This window comes from Astyanax mexicanus, chromosome 13 (assembly GCF_023375975.1).
Source record: "Astyanax mexicanus isolate ESR-SI-001 chromosome 13, AstMex3_surface, whole genome shotgun sequence".
In the NCBI taxonomy this organism is placed as follows: Eukaryota; Metazoa; Chordata; class Actinopteri; order Characiformes; family Acestrorhamphidae; genus Astyanax; species Astyanax mexicanus.
Window position 1 is genome coordinate 40309539 of NC_064420.1, and position 21154 is coordinate 40330692.

Consider the following 21154-nt stretch of genomic DNA (forward strand, 5'->3'; position numbering starts at 1 on the left):
TGAATTATGTGTAATTATTGTAATACTAGTGTTTTACTGAGTAGATACACACTTACCCTGGAGATTTCTCCTGCCTGTAACTCACAGCCCAGTACTGTATGTTCTGTGTATGAGCTGTGTGTGTCTGAGACATTTGGCTTTCCATTTTTTTTAACACTGAGAGCCTACATTCAGTAAGAGCAGCCACCACGTGTTTTGCATTACGAATGAACAGCATGTAGCTCAATCTTGTGCTGACACTGCATTATTGTTTTTTATTTATTTTTATTATTTTAGAGTTGAGATCAACTCTGAAGCTGTGCTATTTATTTATTTTTGGTGTCCTCCACTGATTCTCAATATGCTGGAAGGACGATGTTGGTGTTGATGTGTGTGTGTGTTGAGTTGCTGTAAATTTTTCTACATTCTCAGTGCTGGGTAGTCAGTAGCAAGAATTTAAGGGTTAGAGAGAGGTCAGGGCGGGAGGCTCTTGTGCTCTGAAAGTGTAAAGGCACTGTCCTGTCACATAATGTCCACAAAGAATTCACAAGGATTGCCCATAGCATGTTGAAAGGATTGACGGCTTGCGGTGAGTTCTGGAGGTACGTTCCCTAGATCACGGACAGGAGGAGCTCCGGGAGGTCCGGACTGACTGGCTGAAGCTTTAGGGGCCAGGCGGGCCAGGCAGTAGGGAGGAGGCAGGCCTGGGGGGCCGTAGGAGGAAGCGTGGCTCCTTTCGCTGTGGGTGCAGGACATGTGAGCGGGCTGGACGAAGGGGGAGTGGCTGTATGAGAAGGAGGGGGCGTGGCTGTGCTGGCACAGGCTGCCGTGGCTCCGGTGGGACTGGATGTGGCTGTGGCTGGAGCACGCTTGGCTGTGGCAGGAGCGGGTGTGGCTGTGATGGCTCTGCTGGCTGGGCACTCTCTGACCCTGAAGCCCCGCCCAGGTCCCCAGCTCTGACTCGCAGCACGTCGACTTGTGGTCCTTCTCTCTAGGAGACGGCCTCCGTCCTTTCCCTGCACTGGGGTTGGAGCCGCTACTTCTGCTGCCTGGAGAACAGAGACATAAAACTGGTTTGAATGGGTTTAATGGTTTCTGAGGCCTGAGACACAAGACAGCCGACCTGGCCCAAGCCCCATTGCACTCACATGACACATCAAAACATGAAAGGGGTGATTTTGCTTTGTATAAAACACATATATATTAAAAAAGTGTGCAGTGTGAAATATAAACCTCTAATATCTAAATATGGACACATACTGGAACTGAACTGGATCATAATATAATAATATATCATCTCAATAAAGGATTTCAACCTTTTTTGACATATTTTATCTGGCAATTGTTCTTCAAATATCTTAGAATTTGACTTTTTACATTGCCCAAAAGTAAGAATGTCCATTTTGTCCCATAAAAGTGCAACATTAGTGAAATGTAACCCAGTACACAAAGTACTAATGCATACCAACACATTACTAGTTTGAACTGTATGTTATAAAAACTCTAATGGGCCACTGATTTACATCTTTTCTTTACTCTGTTTCCCATGATAACAATATTACTAACTCATTTCCACAATAATAATTTCAAAATCCCAACAAAACTTTTTTTTAAGATAACAACATATCAAATATATCGTCACTGGTGCCTTAAAAACTTGTGTCTACAAATTGCCAACTTTACAAGAATAAAAAAAGGTGTGTGATGCTTACTTTTAATGAGGATGGTATTTTAGAATTACGATATGTCAAATTTCTGCTTTGGTCTATCTGGTACATCTGATATATCTGGTACTGAGCTGTATGATACTCTGTGGCTCTGTAGCTAAACTAGCCAAGCAAAGGCTAGCTTAGCCAATGCGCTTCAGAACATACACACCACCACCAAAAAAAAAACTATTTATTTTCAGCTGTCTGTCTGTCCGAATGCAGTCACTGAGTCTGCGTCACTCTCAACTAAAGGTGTGTGTGGTTTCAGTCAGCCAGACTTGAGTGTGCTCTGTGGAGAGCAGAATGATCTCCTGCTAACTAGATTCACAGCAGTTAAAGATTTGTATTTGTCAGACTGACGGTTTTGTCAGTTCTGTACCAGATACACCAAAGCAGAAATCTGACATATCGTAAATCTAAAATACCATCGTCATTAAAAGTTAGCATCATCATTTTTTTAATCTTGTAAAGCTGGCAATTTATGATTTAAAAGTGTTTTTTTGGTCACTTAGATTTTTGATCATTTGATTGTTTTTGTTTTTTAATATGATAGAGGATGAGATGGTATGATCTAGTACGTATGATATATGCATACTGTGGTAATATTTTGAGACAGTATAATGATTTAGGTACGATATGAATGATATGAATACAATGGATACCTCCAACCTGACGTTTATTGTAACATTTTGATATAATGTGCAAAACAACTGAAAGATTCAATTTAGCGTATTTTTGCACTTTACAGTGCACTTAAAATCTTTTAATTTTTCCCAAAAATTGACAGTCTGCCTTTTAATCTGGTGCACCTTATGTATGAATTCTACCAGTCAGGTATTAAGGAGCAGTAAAGCCCCTCAGCTGAAGTGTGGCCATATAAAGGAGTTTCAGTTTAGTTCTACAGCACCTCAGTTAGCACTGCTTGAGCAGCATTAGCATTAGCCATCAGCCGCATTACTAGCTCTTTCATCGTTTAGAGTTGAGTATATTGGACTGTAGCCGGCGTGTTTACAGTGTTAAAACAAGCTAAGTGGGACAAACCGCTAGCTGATATCACCCTGGCTTACCGGAACAAGCAGAATTCCTCAGTGTAGTGATGCAGTTAGCTGCTAATGCTAATGCTCCAGAAAAATTCGGCAATCTAAGCTTACTGTAAATAAATAGAAGCACTTTAGTCACCCCAATAAACAGTTTTCAGGAGAGAAATCTGTGTAGATTAACTTCCAGTGCTCATTTTACTTAAAAAGTCTTTTTTTTTATTGAAGTTTTGTTACCCCCCTGAATGCTGAATTAGAAGTTCCTTATAGTGTCTTTTAACATGTGCCTAATAATCTGGTGCGCCTTATGTATGAAAATAGACGTTCATTGATAGTGCGACTTATAGTGTGAAAAATATGGTATGTCAATGTCAATTGTGAACAAATATAAATTTTCCTATCAGGAAACAGGGAAACAGAGTAAAGTGCTACACAAGTTGTTGAGTTTTTATTATATGTGATATGATGAAATTCATGGGTATGTTACCAGGGTATGTTCCCACCCTGCCTCCTTTACACAAGCATCAATTCTAAATTTCAATCAATTCTGCTGTAAACAGTGTTGATTTTGGTCTGATCCACGGTCATGCACACCATGAATGGCACCATTATGAGAGTGCAGCACACCAGCACGCATGCCCAGAGAGCACAGAGAGAACACATGAGCAGTTCCACCAGTCACAGAGGCTGATGAGCCATTCAAAACACGGTACAGTGACCGACCAGATATGAAAGGATGGGTAGGGAAGGGCAGAACACGGAGAAGAACAAAAAGAGAAGAGGAGGAGGAGAAGGAGGGTTGAGGGTGAACGGCAGGCTTACCATGGCCCCCAGTCCTGGGAGCAAATCCTCCATCAGTCTACCAATGCCCAGCAGAAACAAAGGGAACAACACAGTTACCATACACAGCCCTGCCAAGCAGCCAGCCATCCAGGCATGAGCCCACAGCATATCCACCACTCTCGACTCACACTTTCACAACTCACCCTACACATCCCAGGCCAAATCTCCTGCACTCCAAATCCTTCAGTGCTAACACACACACACACACATTTATACATTCAAACATTTTTCACAAAGTGTACAAAAAATACGATTTGGTCAGTGCTAGACGATCACTATTCTCAAGCCAGTGAACACGTTATTTTTATAATCATCATCATTATAGAGCATTCTCAACTCCACCCTCATCCTCCATGCTGACAAAGTGCATGTTCACATAGGTGATGTGAAGCTGGAAGTTCCAAGTGCAGTTTCAAACACCAGGTGTGCTTAAAAACTGGTCATACCACATATATGGAATGTCCAAACGAATACAGCGACAAAGGTGAACCCCTGAAACTGAATGAAGAAAAAGCACATGACTAACCGTCACCCACTTTTACCTGCACTCGAAGTAAAGGTGTTCCTCATACACAACGAAATATCACGTACAATACTTCCTTCTAGCAGTTTAACGTAGGAAAATGATATCAACCTGGACAGACTACAAAGTAAATCAATCTGACTGAAGTAAACCTCCTCCGTTCCTCTCAGCTGAAAGCTACACTGCTGTGAAAAAAGTCAGAGAGGTTCTCTTTTCTCTTTATATTTTTACTTTATTTCTTTTTTAATAATTTCTAATTTTTTCCCATTTTCTCCCCAATTTACACAGCCAATTAACCAACCCACTCGTTAGGACTCCCCCTATCACTAGTGATGCCCCAACGCACATGCTTTCCGATACATGTGAAGTCAGCCACCACTTGTTTTCGAGCTGCTGCTGATGCAGCATTGCCAAGTAGCATCACAGCGCACTCGGAGGAAAGCACAGCAACTCGGTTCCGATACATCAGCTCACAGACGCCCTGTTCTGTGGACATCACACTTTAGTGATGTGGAGAGAGAGCGCCATCTACCCACCCGGAGGAAGCAGGGCCAATTTTGCTCCCTCTGAGCGCCGGCAGCTTGATGGCAAAGCTGCATGAGCTGGGGTTCAAACCTGCAACCTCCCGCTCATTGTGGCAGTGCTTTAGACCGCTGGACCACTCAAGGCACCCCGTTATTTCATTTCTAATCCAAAATTAAAACAGAGATTTAGTCTACTCAGTTTAAATGAACCCCATCAATATTAGGATTCAATATGTGGGCAAATATTCAGTAATATACTGTGCATAAACAGTTGTAGGCGCTCAGGGAGGCATTTAGTTTCGTAGTGCATAGCACACATAGCATGGGGCATTTAAATCTGAGGCAAACCTCAAAATCTCAATTCCAGAAAACAAGCTGAAGAGCTCCTGAAAGGGAAATTGCTTCTGCAGCCTTAGGCAAGTCATTATGTAGCATAGCCTATACTCTACATATATTTTATGAACATGTAGCTGCTGATATTTTTAAACGTTTCATTATTTATATGAGTAGGTATACGACTGGTTATCATCACATGTTTTTTTGGAAGTGGCGCCAGTGCACAAATCGAGTAGCTACTCCCATTTCAGATATTCACGCTGAGATTTCTTATTCAATGTGAATCTGTCATTGTCATTGTAAAATTAAACTACACCCCCTCCCAATGTCAAACTATTCCCTTGCTAATTTAGCTTAAAGCATGTAAGGCTGTAGATCTGATAGCGTTGACAGAATATGAAAAATACTTTAATTTATTATTAAATTTATTACATTTTCTGCCTTTCAAGGCATTTCAAACACAATCAGTGAATGGTGCTGAAGGCTGGGTGATCATATCATTATTCTGGGAACATCAGCAGCGTCATAATCATATTAATCTACTCACATGTTCTTGTTTTTTATCTGTTATTATTAAGTATTTCGATTTTCTTAGTAGGAGTTTTTTGATCTGCTCCACTTCCTTTCAGACCCACAGCACTGAGATTCTACTTCTCTCAGTGGATTTTTTCCCGATCTGAAGCAAGAGTGGAGTTTTAGATTACATCTCATCTTCAAAGCTTTATCTGAGATTCAAGATAAGTGTTTTAATTTTGAGTGATGTGTTGGTGGTAGTGTTGGTAGTCTGCCAGGTCTTGCACAATTGTTAATCTCGTTATCTCTGGATTTTTTTCTTCTTTTAAATTTAGCTTTGGGAAATCCTTTTGACTTACTTTCCTTTCTTCCAACTTCCTCATTCAGCAGATTATATATCATATCATATCAAATCTCATGAGAACCTTCACCTGGATCATAAATCACTCATAGTTTCATGTTTTTTTTTTTCAGGCAATTAAGATTGGGTTATCTGTAAACGTGGCACAGTAATGTATGCGTGTCTGAGTGTCATACACAAAGAAAAAAAAAATCAAATAAATCTCTTCATTATTATGACAGCAGTTCCTTGTTTTGCTAGTAAACAGAAAGCAAAAGCGAACAGTGAAGATCTATGGATGTGATTGGGGGACGTCCCTACTCCACACATAGTGTCCTTTTGCGGTAATAAGGTTACAGTTATGACTTCCCAGCTCTTTTACTACGCTTTCTCTTTCAGTTTCTTTTTCCTTAATAAACACTCATACTCATACACTCAACACTCATACAGGCAGTTTCTCACCTTCGCTCTGCTGGCTGCCGGCGCTGCCGCTGTGGAAACTGTGGCAGGGGTCTGAGTATCCAGGAGGGAAGCCGGAGGGCGGGTTCGGGTAGCCTGGGTAGGGGTACGGCTGACCCCCGAGGGGCCAGGGGTTTGTGCCTGGAGGAGGGAGAGGAGCTACAGTGTCCTGTTCAGATCCACCACCTCCACTGGACCCCTCATTCAGGTTTAGAGACGCCATGTCTGGAAGAGAGAGCAGAGCGGTTAATACTGGAACTGTACTGATAGATTATTAACTAAAGTTTTATCAAGCACTAAAAATAAATCTCACACTCTGTGCAAGGTGCATCGCTATCTTACACCCTGCCAACAATCTATTTTTTTACGTTGTTTAATTAGCAAAGATGCTTATATCTGAGTATATTTACGCAGATGTGTGTGGTGGTCTGAAAGTGAGGTGTGTTGTTTGGGGCTAGGTGCCCCAATGACTGATTAAAACCCTGACAACAGTCAAAAGTCAGATGTTCATTGCTATCGTGGCATTGAAAAATTGTGCACACAATGCTAAATGAAGTGGTTAATATTGGCTATGGTGTGTTTCAGACATTGAGACAGTGAGACTCCTTATTCTAATCATCATCACTGTGGACAAATCCAACTACCAGTACATAGATTTAACTGTAACACTATCTCAATACTGTGGCATCTACATGAGCAACTATACAATAAATGAATTAAGCATACATACACATTATTAAATGGTGATTTTAAAAGGTGTCATAAAGACATTCAGTTGTCATGACAACTGACTATTTGCCCACTTACAGCTTTTGAATATGGGATGGACATTTACATTGACTTTCACACAGAAGTTTACAGCAAGTCAAAGTTTCCTCAAAGTTCTTCAGATCATCTTCTTTAGGTTTTCTCTTTCATTCAATTTACCAACTGTCTCATTTGATAGCTGTGTCACATCATTCTAATTATACTAGAAAGTCAGCTGTTATAATATGCTGTGTAATTTCACCCAGAAAATGTCATGGCAACCTAATATCACCAAAAATCTATATTATTTGACACAATATTTATGTCAACTAGACATCAGGGATGACATAAGCAGCCTTTATGGCAGCAGACGTCTTTTTAGAATTCAATATACTTTAAAATACCAGGCAGGCAGTGCATGTATGAGGTGAATAGGACTTTGTGATTTCAAATCAATGGAACAATATAAAGAAATGTATATCATATATAAAATGTATGTTACAGTTGGTTTGACATCTTGAGGTCACATTTAACCAAAGTTAAATAGATTTATTAATTAATCATTTGTTCTGTTTTTTTTCCTACTGTCCCTAAAATGCTGCTCTGTGCTGAAGATGTGAAAGCGCACTAGGATTTGAACTCATTCTTGGTCAAATATAATCCTATTAAAGTTAAGTTTAGTAAAATTAAGGTTCAATAAAATTAGTGGTCATAGATTGGTGGAGCTTCAAAAGTTCCAGTCAAAAACACAGTGTAACATCACACAGCCCCCCAGGAACAGTGTTACAAACCACTTAGATAAGCATTTAGAAATGTTTATGTATGTTTATGTCAGCTCTTAACTACAGAAGGTGTCATGTAGCCTTTAGTGATTATTACAGGCCTAATAGTTTTACTATTAATGCATCTGTTTAAATCTCATTGATTTAAATTATACAGACATTTTAAAGTTCACTGACCTTCCCTTTTAACTGTTACAGTAATACCTCCACCGCATTCTGAGCATTACAGCAATTTATGTTTGTTAAGAAGGGGCAGTTTTTTTTTTTTTTTTTGGTTGACCAACTTCACATTAGTCAGCAAGAAAGTTCAGCATTCCACCACGTGGCATCACTGTTTAGTGGCATCAGTTTCCACCTAGAGCCCATTGAGCGCACCAACAACACCCATTACGTACACACACTTCTATTCATTTTTCTTCACATTAGCACTAAAAACTGATGAACTGTTGAACTTTTGAACAACTTTTATTAGCTGTGTTTAGGCCTGTCACAATGAGAATTTTTTGTGGATGACATATTATCCCAGAAATGATTGCGATACACAATATTTTTGTAATTTTAAGACTATTAAATGTCACTGACATAATGGTAAAGGAATAGCATAAAAATGTAATTATACACTTTTTAAAGACAGCAATAATTTAAATAATAATTTATTATAATTAGTTTGGGAATCATATACTTATTTCTTCACTTACTTACTAGTCCTCACTGTTTGTATGAAGTCACAGTTGTTGAAGCATGACTGGCTAAAATACTGTTCACTGTTATATATGTGAACAAACATAAAAATAAAAACAATAGTTATATATATATATCACGATTATCAAAAAATATTGAGGTCATGTTTATTTATTGTTCGATAAATCGATATTACAATTATTGTGACAGGCCTAGCTGTGTTATGGGGTTGTTCATAGGGAGTTTAGGTATATGTTTTAAAGGATTTATTTCTTTAATTGGTTACTGTTTAAGCCACAGAACAAATTAATGAAATGAAGGAGAGGTGGTCCTCTACTCAGAAAACAACAAATGACACGGGCCAATGAATCCTAAACCAGTAACTTCAGCTCCAGATTCAGCTCACATGAACAATTTATTAGATTAACTAAAAGATCAGTCACATGCTAATATTGCTAAAAGTGAATTAGAAGCAATTTTGCAGTGATTAGCACAATGCTATCCACTAGGGGTGTGCCATATTGTATCATACGCAATAATATCACCAACATTTTTTTATATAGTGAACAATCTTATATCCTGAAATATGGTGCCAAATCACCCACCCCTAATCATCACATCAGGGTACTACTTTTTTACTGTTTTAAGCAAAAAGAAAAATTCAGACTGTTCTCATTTCCCATTTTATATCTACTAGAAACTAGAGATTATATCTGTCCAGTATCATTTATTTTACTTTAATCCTGTATATATGGAGATATTTAGAATGCAGTATTAGTATCACGACATTCTGGATCATTAACTTCTGTTACAAATCTGATAATTATTTTTTTTTTAATATCTAAGTTAGGACTGTGCCATATCATACCGTGTGCAATAATAATAATTCAGTGTTTTGTCATATCGAATGTCCTTATCGCAAATACCATAAAATATAGTGATATTATTTTAGGGCATATCGCCCACCCCTACTGTCTACATAATGCTAATTTTGCTATATTTTTTTATGTTGTTTTCCTTGTCAATTTTACAGAAGACATAAAAAAACGTTTTACTGTCAATGTAAGTTGATCTAAAATATCTTATTTAAGTCACTCAAGTAATTTTTGAGCATTTCTATTGGTCAATTCATCTTTTCGTTTTGACATGATGTAAAGAATAACTGCAATGCCAGATTCACATTAGGTAAAAAGTGAAAAAAAACATCACTTTTTAAAGGTATAACAAACAGACGAGCAGATGTGACGTACTTTGGCACAGGTCTCCAAAGGTGTAGTAGCACTGCTCTGAGAAGGTTATTTTATTGACTGTGTGTCTCAGGTAGCCGTGTTTCAGCAGACTGCTGGCGTATTTCCGGGCATCTCGCCGGTCCTTAAAGCCCTCCACTCGTGAAAACAGCCAATCCACCACATCAGCACCTAAAAAAAAATATACACAGAAATACGCACACAGTCTAAAACACCCTCTATAAGACTATAGATAATGTGCATTATGAATTACAGTATGAATTTTCTACCCTAACAACAGTTGAAACAGTCAAACATCTCCCCCTAGAGGATTTTTACATTAAAACATCCCCCCCAAACTTCATATTCATTTAAAAGAGACTGTAACACTTTAATTTTTAATTACTCACCAATAACAGCATTTGCTATGGTGATTTTAAGCCACATTCGGTCTCTGATCTCCAGACCTGATTCAGGTAGCTGCATCACCTTCGCTATGGTGGCCATGTCTGTCTTACTGATCGACAGAGGCAAGTCATCACATTCTGCAAAAGAAGCATTAGGTGATTAGCAAACATTAACTAGTTTAAAAAAGCTACAATAAAATACCATATTGAGCCATTGCATACCATAGTGTGGATATGTTCCAGTCAGTGCTGTAGTGTGAGAGATCCAAGCAGCAGGGTCGATGGGTCTTACAGGCTCCGCTGGAGAAAATCCAAGAAAGAAATGGGCATTAAAAAAAGCCACTTCAGCTTTATCTGTTATTTAATTGACCTTATAAGAACAGCAGCAATGGTCACCGAAGTGAAAAACTGACTACAGCACAATTTCTCACCATAAAAACACTGATAATGCTGATACTAAAGGATGAATACCTTATATATTGCTTATATTTTAACATTTAGTTACCCTTGTGAAAAAGTATTTTTATGTATTTTAATATAATAAAAGTGTACTTGAACTACCGTATATGCAGAGTAATTAAAGTATACTTTTTCTACTTATAGTTAATTTTTTTCTCTTAATCTGTATTTCAATATACTTTGAAAAAAGTATACTTTATTTGGATGCTAATTTTGTACTGGTGATGTACTTAATATAAATATATGCTTAGTATTATTTTATGAAACTGTGCTTTTTATGATAAAACTATACTTTTACTAAGTGTTCTTGGAGCCGATATTTCTGAAGTAAAAGTGTACTTTGTTAATGTTTGCTACCGAAACGTTAATTTTGTGTTGACGAATTAAAACTGTGATGATGAAATGTTTTACGTATTAAAATTATACTTCAAATATTTACTTTAGAAAGTTAAGTGCAGGTAAAATAACTTTAACAGCTGAAGCAGCCATAAGAGTTTTTGTTTTTACCAGTTACTCTACTAAAAATGAATGTAAAGTTAAATCTATAATTTAATTACACATTTAATATGTTTTTTAATGTTCAGTTGCACAGCTTACACAAATATACTTAAATCGTATTAAATAGTGACGAAAATAACATGTAACTAGTATACTCAGTATAGATTTAGTCCAAATTTATATCATTTTTATTACAAACAAGTAGTATTTAATTACAAATTAGTCGTTCAAAAATAACGACTTTTTCTTTAAGACTTTTGTGTTTTCTTTAAGACTGATATAAGGTAAATGATTTTGTGTAAGTTTGCACATATATGGACTATACAGACTAAAGTTGTCAATATGTTCTTGCTTTTTACTTTAATCTGTAAGTGTGAGATTTTTCAGTACCTCTTGGGATAGTGAAGTAACTGCGAGGAGAGGGGTCCCAACACTTCGCCACAGTGAGGCTTATGGGCCTGAGAAGTGAAAAGCATCAGAAAGCAGATGAGCTGTTATCTAACTGTACACAGTGTGGTGTTGTGGTCGGCTGTTGGTGTGATACACAGCATTTCTGCTCACCCAGGTTTCGAGACGATTTCCCGCAGAATCCTTACAGCATCGTCGTTACTCATATTCTCAAAGTTCACATCATTCACCTGGAAACAGAGTGCATAAGATCAGTATGATTAATGTACTATGTACTATAATGTTATGTTGCACACAAATATGTTTAAATATGTGTTTAAAATAATCTGCACAGTTGAGCATAAGTGATGTGCAGGTAAATCCCAAGCCTTATTTACTTACGTTCCAAATGAATATCTAACTCCTTTGTAAGTGGTTCTGGATAAGAGAATCTGTGATGTATGCTTTATATTGTGTCAAAGTTTTATAATAAAATAAATAGTCCAAAATAAATACTTTGGCTTTCACAAAAAAGTAAGATTACTCTGTCTTCTTGTGTATATATTAGGGGTGTGATGAGACACTCACACTTATATCATGAGACAAGTTGAGAAAGTTGAGGATTTTAACTATATATTATCAAACAAATTTAAAGCTGATGTCCGTAAGTTTTGGGATTTAGGGCCCTCTCTGGTGAGAATGGGTAATTGCACAGAGCATGCAGAAAAATCATTTTAAACTGGACGGGGTGTGATGCAGCCTCCTTTCAGAGCGGATGAATCTGATTTCAGGTTATGATCAGTCAGAGTGTTCTCACTCCTTCGTTTTTTTATTTTATTTTAATATGAGTAAATGAGCTACTGAGCTCTGAGTTTCCTCTTCTGAAGTCTCCATTGCTCCACCAGCCACTCACATTCAGTAAAACTGAGCCATATCCTCTTTTAGAGCCTGTACGTGTGATGTAAGCAGTGATGGTATAGTTACTTTGAAAAAGTAATCCGATTACTGATTACTTATTACTCCTTTAAAAAGTAACTTAGTTACTTTATGGATTACTTGATTTTAAAAGTAACTAAGTTACTGTACAAGTTACTTTATTAGTTACTTTCAGCAGCTGCAGACACCACCTCCCGCCGCCTTAACATAAACATTATAACCAGTTTTGCCAATACTCCCTTTATTGGAAAATGCATTTTTAACAGCAACAATGTATCTCTAGACATTTAAAGTTTAACTATTTCCTGAAAAAATATGTTTTTTTATAAAAATAAAATATGGTCTTTCTTGATTTCACTTAACATAAATACTTGTTTTTATAAAAAAGAAAAATAAAGAAAGTCTTTCTTGACCTGAAATATTTAACACTGTAAATTTTAACATTGAACTTGTTGTTCTCTGCAGGGCAGCAAAGAGTGGTTTTATAAAACAAAACCGTGTATATGGTCTAGGCCAGGGATCACATATATGCAGACTGCGGTCCGGGTCCGGACCCAGACATTGTCCAGTGCGGACCCAAACCAGTAAACTACTGAAAAGTATTTCATTTTGACAGCGTTCATTTAAAGCGTCAGAACTTTTCTTGTCTTTATGGTATGTGCGCTCTGCGGCACAAAATCTTCAAACGCTCTCCTCTGCCAATCAGATCTGTGCAGACCGCTGCCCTGGCTAGTGAATTGGGACGCGGCCGGGAAAAAACGCCTTTATAAAGAGATAGGGAGCCCGAGAACTGGCGGAAAAATGAGAACAGGCGGAAACTAAAGACACGCCGAGCGCGAGAGAGAGAGACGGGAGGATTGTAAAGGTGACGGGAAAGGGAGCGGTGTGTGTGTGTCTGTGTGTGTCTGTGTGAGTGTGAGGTGGAGAGAGAGAGAGTAACGCACAGTGACTTGGATAAGTAACTTTAATCTGATTACTGGATTGGAAATAGTAACGCGTTAGATTACTCGTTACTGAAAAAAAGGGTCTGACATCACTGGATGTAAGTACGTAAAGACGCGTGACATGTCAGAACAACTCCCACAAAAAGAGACCTGACACCCCAGGTTTTAGAATGAATATATTAGACTTAGCAGGGATGGTCGTTCCAGCACACTGGTACCATTAAACACAATATACTTCTCCACTCAGAAATGCTTCTGCTTTCAGTTTAAAAACAAAATAATATATCAATGTTTTCAGCTTTATAAATATTTTAATGGCCATTCTAAGCTTATTAAATGCAACTGCAATCGTTTTAATCTCTTTTGGCTCCTGTGTGAAAACAAAACCGTTGATGAGTAAGAGCTACATGTTTGTGTGGATGAGAAACAGACGGGTCTGGCTGAGTATAGGCTAGAAAACTGTAGAGCAAAATAAGATCAAAAGGTCCTGTATCAGGGAGGAAAAGAAGAGGCAGCAAAACAAACATACAGCATAGAGCCAGGAGGGGTTAACATACCCAAAGCTAAAAACATGAAAACAATAAAGGCTTTCTGATCCTTTTTTACTTAAATTAAATGAGCTGTACTGATTAATGGATCCTGCGTGGGTCATTTATTTATAATTTACATAGTATATATTTTAGATTATATAATTATATATTATATAATTTATACTGTAGTATAGAAGCACTCTCCTAATCTGTTTTCAGCAAGCTGAGCCCATTAAGAACAGCTTCCTCCTCTAAATCAGCACTATATCAAATCTCATTCACTTTCATACATTCCCAGAAAAATACATCAGATTTTATTTACTTGATTTAAGGCCATTCTGAATTCAAAAGAAACGAAGCATCACTCTCTACAGTACGAGCAGCAGATTACATTCCTTGATGCACCAGATGAAGGGAAGTATGCTGTGACATCACTCTGATCAGATCAGAGACTTCCTGACCTCCTACCTGTAACAGCATGTCTCCAGGTTCAATTCGACCGTCGGCTGCCACAGCTCCACCTTTCATAATGGAGCCGATGTAGATGCCTCCATCTCCCCGATCGTTACTCTGCCCCACTATACTAATACCCAGAAAGTTGTACTTCTCTGTAAAAAAGAAGAATAGAAAAGACTTCAGTGTCATAAAAGGCTGGATGAAGATCACAATTCCCAATATTCTATTTTCTCACATCAAACAGATACTGATAATTACACTATAGACTACACTGTTATGTTCTCTGTAATGCCTGTAGTTGGTCTGTGTTTATAAATATTTAATCTCAGAAAGGTTTATGACCTTATGTGGCTTAATTTATCACAATGCCACAAAATACTCTTATATTGCCCAACCCTGCATTCAATACTGATATTATAGACAACAGTGAGCAAATCACTGTCACCTGTTTAAAAAAAAAAACTCATGAGAAATTGCTCCACTTTTAACTGACTAAGATTAGTTTTAAGATAATTCAGCCTTTTTTGTTCATAAGTAAGGAAACTCATATGAAATTGCTCCACCTTCAATTGACTAAGATTAGTTTTAAGATAATTCAGCCTTTTTTCTTATCATAATTTCAGAAACTAATAAAAAATTGCTCCACCTTCAACTGACTAAGATTAGTTTTTTAAGCTAATTTAGCCTTTTTTTATCAGAATTTCAGAAACTCATGAGAGATCGCACCACCGCCAACTGACTAAGATTAGTTTTAAGCTAATTTAGCCTTTTTTATCAGAATTTTAGAAACTCATAAGAACTTGCTCCACCTTCAACTGACTTAGATTAGATTTTTTAAGCTAATTTAGCCTTTTTTTTATCATAATTAAGGATACTTATCAAAAAAATGCTCCAACTGACTAAGATTAGTTTTTAAGCTAATTCAGCCTTTTTTGATCAGAATTACAGAAACTCATAAGAGATTCCTGCACCTAAGGTTGACTAAGATTAGTTTTAAGCTAATTTAGCCTTTTTTGTTCATAATTAAGGATACTCATAAGAAAATGCTCCACTTACACCTGACTAAGATTAGTTTTAAGCTAACTTAGCCTTTTTTGATCAGAATTAAGGATACTTATTACAAAATGGTCCAACTGACTAAGATTAGTTTTTTAAGCTAATTCAGCCTTTTTTGATCATAATTAAGGATACTCATGAAAAAGTTGCTCCAACTGACTAAGATTAGTTTTAAGCTAATTCAGCTTTTTTGTTCATAATTACAAAAATGCATAAGAAATTACTCCACCTCCAACTGACTAAGATTAGTTTTAAGCTAATTTAGCCTTTTTTATCAGAATTTCAGAAACTCATGAGAGACTGCTCCACTTTCAACTGACTAAGATTAGTTTTAAGCTAATTTAGCAGTTTTGTTCATAATTAAGGATACTCATAAGAAAATGCTCCACTTACACCTGACTAAGATTAGTTTTAAGCTAATTCAGCCTTTTTTGTTCATAATTAAGGATACTCATGAAAGAATTGCTCCACCTACAACTGAATAAGATTAGTTTTCCGCTAATTCAGCCTTTTTTGTCACTGTATAGCTCCTGTGATTCTGGCAAGCATGAAACCAAAACTTTACGTGACACTTTGCTCTTTTGCACATGTTCGTCATTTACACAGTGCAAACTCTTCAGTCAATTCAATCTTCAGTCAAAGATGAACAGCCTAAAATAAAAAAAAACTTAATTTGCTGTGTGAACGTAGCATTAGTGCAGAGTTGTGGGGGGTTGTGTTAATGCAGGGAATCTGCGAAAATATTTAGAATGAGGAGAGTCCCAGGACCATGATTATAACCTGGATCCTGGTTTGGTAAAGTGAATTTAGTGGCGAGTCTATCACTCTAATAATATATATAAACAGAGAGTTTAAAACAGTTCTTACCCATGTTGAGAGTAACTGTGATGATGTTGAGGCTCATAGTGGAATCGGTAATGCTGCTAAAGGAGGACGACTGTTAAGAAAGAAAAAAAAAAAACTTTTTAGCTTTGGGTTTTGTGTCATATTACTTCTATAAGCACCCAAACTTCTCTGCTTTAATTCTCACTTTACGAAACTCACCCTGTCCATCTTGGCCACCTTCTGTCTCCGTCGCCGGCGCTTATGTCTGCGCATGAGTTGGGATGAGGAGCTCTGGCCTGTAGAACTGCTGAGTCTAAAGAACCAGAAAAACACAATATGTTCTTTATCAGAGGGGTGCATTTTGTCTGTTTTTATCTTAGTTAAAAATTATTCATTAATAAACTTTAATAGCTTACAATCACATATGGGTCTTTTTGGCATCTTTTTTTACAATGTTAATTTGGTGTCACTTTTTTTGGATGGTCTGTTATAAATGTCACATAGATGCTCACCTAACATTCAACTATTATTAACTTAATATCAATGAAATGCAACTTAACTTAAGTTCAATCTATATAATTATCTATAGAACTCAATCCTGCATCAGACCCTAGACCTAACCTCAACCAGGAGTCAACCCTAAATCCTAAATCTTCAACCTAACCCTAAATATGTTAAGATTAGAGCTAGGTAAAGCGGTCTAAAGCGCTGCCACTATGAGCGGGAGGTTGCAGGTTCGAACTTCTGCTCATGCAGCTTTGCCATCAAGCTGCTCAGAGGAAGCAATATTGGCTTTGCTCCCTCCGGGTGGGTAGATGGCGCTCTCTTCCCACATCCCTAAAAGGGTGATGTCTGCAGCACAGGGCGTCTGTGAGCTGATGTATCAGAACCGAGTTGCTCGGTGGTTGACTTCACATGTATTGGAGGAGGCATGTGTTAGTCTTCACCCTCCTGGTGTGTTGGGGCATCACTAGTTATAGGGGGAATCCTAATGAGTGGGTTGGGTAATTGGCTGAGCAAAATTGGGGAGAAAATGGGGAAAAATTTAAGAATAAAAAATAAATAAAAAAGTTAGAGTTGGGGTAGGGTTATATAATAGAGAACTCTTATCTTAAAGTTGAGTTGCATTTAATAGACATTTAATTAAATGTTAGTTGAACATCTATAAAGCATCTACTTTGGATCCTATACACTTATCATATGTATAATTTAAAGTGATTAATCACTTTTAATGTTTACTGTTTATTTTCTTTAATTTCATAAATGTGTCCATCCTGTCATGGCAAAAATGGCATTTGATGAAAACGTGATTAAGCTAGTAATTGGAAACCTTGTATTTTTTTATTTGACCTTGTCCTCTTGTGACCTTGATTTTCAAAAATGATTTTAATTACTGTGATATTTTACCACAAAAGGGTGGAGAGCCTAAACTTTATTTCAGCTAAGTGTGGAAACAATGTTGATTAACCACATTGGAGAAATATTAATAAAAAGTATTATTAACTGCTGGGCCTTCAGCAGGTGTTTTCAGTCTATTGAAAATAAAATAGTGTTAAGGTTGTGATTTCACTGATCTTAAAGACATTTTTGGACATTCAAATATTTAATATAGCTTGATATTTTAATGAAAACATTGCAAATGTAAATGTTGCAAATTGCATTGTGTGTTTGAATTAATTGTAACAGTGTTTGAGTCAATTGTAACAGTGTTACACAGTGTTTGAATTAAGTGTAAGCAACTATGCTGGAAACACACGGGCATGTTACATTAATACTGACCCATATTTAAATGTGTCATTTTAAAGCTTATTAATTCTACTGTTTCCTTCTTTTACTGTCTGACCTGCTGGCGTCCTCGTCTTCCTCGCTGTCGATGAAGGAGCTGGACTCCAGCTCACTGCTCATCATGGAGGTGCTGTCGTAGCCCATGGCTGAGTCTCGAGTCACTCGCTCGGCCTTGTGGCCCGTGTGACCGTTCACCCTGGGGACTGAGAGAGGAAACGGCAGGAGGAAATGTTCAGTCACGGAACAGACGGCACATGTGAGCCACAGTCACACTTTTATACACAGAGCTTTAGGCTGTAAAAAAAATAATACAATAAGCCAGAATCTACTGTTGAGTTTTGTGACAGATAACGCCAAAGGGCTGGTAAGCATGTAAGGACAGGCATCTATTCAAAGGGACAAATTATATGCTCATGGCTGTTTATATATACAGTATATGAAAAATACAGCTCTGGAAATAAATAAGAAACCACTGATTCAGTTTCTGAATCAGTTTCTCTGATTTTGCCATTTATAGGTATATGTTTGATTAAAATTAAAATTTGTTTTATTCTATAAACTACAGACAACATTTCTCCCAAATTCCAAATAAAAATATTGTCATTTAGAGCATTTATTTGTAGAAAATAATAAATGGCTGAAATAACAAAAAAAGATGCAGAGCTGTCAGACCTCAAATAATGCAAAGAAAACAAGTTTATATCCATAAGTTTTAAGAGTTCAGAAATCAATATTTGGTGGAATAACTCTGGTTTTTAATCACAGTTTCATGCATCTTGGCATGTTCTCCTCCACCAGTCTTACACACTGCTTTTGGATAACTTTATGTGCAAAAAATCAAGCAGTTCAGTTTGGTTTGATGGCTTGTGATCATCCATCTTCCTCTAGATTATATTCCAGAGGTTTTCAATTAAGTAAAATCTAAGAATCTCATTATTTTTAAGTATATATATATATATATATATATATATATATATAAGTGTATATATTAACTAAAATGCCAAGTGTAAATCAAGGCTTCATAATCCCTTTCTAATTTCTAAGAATACTTTTGGCCCAACAATTAACTTCCTTACTGTTGCATTAACAGTGTTTTTTTCAGTGTTTCTTCAGTGAGAGGCTTAGAAAAAGCTACACATGTATAATACATACGTTGTGAGGTGTTATCTAGTGAGTGACGCTGAATGCTGTCCCACAGATCCTCATTCTTTAGCTCACATGGGACTCAATAAAGTTCCAAAGAACCTTTAACTGACTTTAAAGTTCTTCTTTCACATCTCTTATTAAAAACATGGTTCTTTATGGAACCAAACGTGTTACTTCTATGGAATCGCACTTATTTTAAGAGTACTCAGTGCAGAATATTAATGTAATATTAATCAGTCTCATTCTTAGGGTATAGAATTGTGTAATATAGTAAATTGTGGGTCCTGAGATTAATGTTAATGTGTAAAGCCCTAAGGATCTGTATGTGGACTCATGTTTCAGTTCCTCTCTCTTTTATAACTGTATTGTAACACTACACTCTAAACAAAGAAGTGCAACTGATGCTCAGTGAAATGGCAAATATTGCCTACAAATATAATGACATGTGAAAAGTCATGGGACAGAAACTAGTATTGCTTTCAATGACGAACGTCATGTGTGTGGATGTGATTTCTGACTAATTTCTAACTTGCTTGTTTGTTTACACTGACATTTATAATTCTAGCAAGACCCTGTCTGTCACAATCATTACCACAAAACTGCACTGTCCACTGTGGGTGATAATGCCTTCTATCTCATACAGCTCTGGAAAAAATTAAGAGGACAATGGATAATCACAGCACCAGGAATCTTTGCACCAGGAGTGGCATAAAGTTCTCCAAAAACAGTGTGTAAGACTGATGGAGGAAAACATGCCAAGATGCAAGAAAACTGTGATTAACAGGGTTATTCCACCAAATATTGATTTCTGAACTCTTAAAACTTTATGAATATGAACCTGTTTTATTTGCATTATTTGAGGTCTGAAAGCTGTGCATAATTTTTGTTATTTCAGCCATTTCTCAATTTCTAATTATCGCTCGGAGCGTTTGGAGCTAAAGCTAGCGTTATAGGATGTAAACAGTGTTTTTTAATAAGCTTCTTGGGTACTTTTTGGTTATTAATGCCTCGTTTTAAATATCAGAGCTCTCCAGATTCTAGCAAGGAGGTGTGGAGCTACTTTGAGGCTGGATAACGGTAGAAAAAGTGATTTATTAGGGCAAATTATGCCCCGTGTCACCCAGTCTGATGGGTGTTTGGACAAATTGTTAAAATTTCTGGATCTCTGAACGCTGTGGGAGAACGGAGGTGTGCTATTCATCAAAGGTAAGTACTTTTTATTATGTTTTACTAAACCAAAAGTCCATTTTACACCGAAGTTCTCCTTTAAATGCAATGTTTTCTCACTAACAAGTGAGTCCTTCCAACAAATTTCCTTATATGCACTATTATTTCTGTTATACTAAGTTATATACTAAGTTACTTTAAGGTCCCTAATTAATAAAGACATGAAAGTCTAAACAAAGGTATTTTTAAATGTAAAAAGGTTTTGTTTTGTTTTAAAAAAGAAAAAATGGTTGATATAATATGGTTATTGTAACTAATGAAGCAATTGAAGACTCATGAACTCATGAAACCACAGAGGACTGAATCATACATACAGAGACAGGCTCGCGGCTGTGATTCAGGGTGACATCGTACAGGCTGGAAGGGACGGACCGGGCGGTGAGCACGCTGCAATCGACCAAAACACTCCAGTACTCCAGGCGTGGCCATTACTCCTCAGTATCTCTCTGAAGAGCTAACACACTCCCCAACCCAAACAATCACACGGGGTCAGGAGTGCAGCGAGCGTGTGCTGCAGGTCTAATCACTCACACACATTTCAGTCACAGCGCTGCCAGCAATACAAAGAACAGCATTCCATCCTGCGAGGTGTGTGGCCTGCGCAGACAATCTTATCACCTGTGCACACTGTACACACTGTACACACACTGCTGCGTGAAGGAGCCTGTCAGCACTCATACAGAGTCTGTGAATGAACGATGAGCACTTGTTCTGCAGCTCCCGGAAAGTCCATTCATTCTCACCGGCCCTGCTTCTGCCCCAGCAGCCTGCTGTAACTGTGCTCAGAGCGGCCGGCTCC

The 21154-nt window shown here is 37.3% G+C and overlaps 1 protein-coding gene across 1 annotated transcript in view; it reads right to left on the minus strand.

Moving 5' to 3' along the window:
• Positions 1-244: 244 nt before the first annotated feature.
• dvl1a (dishevelled segment polarity protein 1a) overlaps positions 245-21154 on the minus strand; it is a 68953-nt gene continuing 48043 nt past the window's right edge. Inside the window, exons 5-15 of the mRNA XM_022676966.2 lie at positions 18041-18185; positions 16417-16510; positions 16240-16309; positions 14329-14468; positions 11625-11701; positions 11454-11521; positions 10329-10406; positions 10110-10244; positions 9724-9891; positions 6267-6488; positions 245-1028 (exon numbers count right to left, since the gene is read on the minus strand). Of these exons, the coding sequence (XP_022532687.2) occupies positions 502-1028; positions 6267-6488; positions 9724-9891; positions 10110-10244; positions 10329-10406; positions 11454-11521; positions 11625-11701; positions 14329-14468; positions 16240-16309; positions 16417-16510; positions 18041-18185 (1724 nt within the window). The 3' untranslated portion in view covers positions 245-501. The remainder of the gene's footprint in view (positions 1029-6266; positions 6489-9723; positions 9892-10109; positions 10245-10328; positions 10407-11453; positions 11522-11624; positions 11702-14328; positions 14469-16239; positions 16310-16416; positions 16511-18040; positions 18186-21154) is intronic.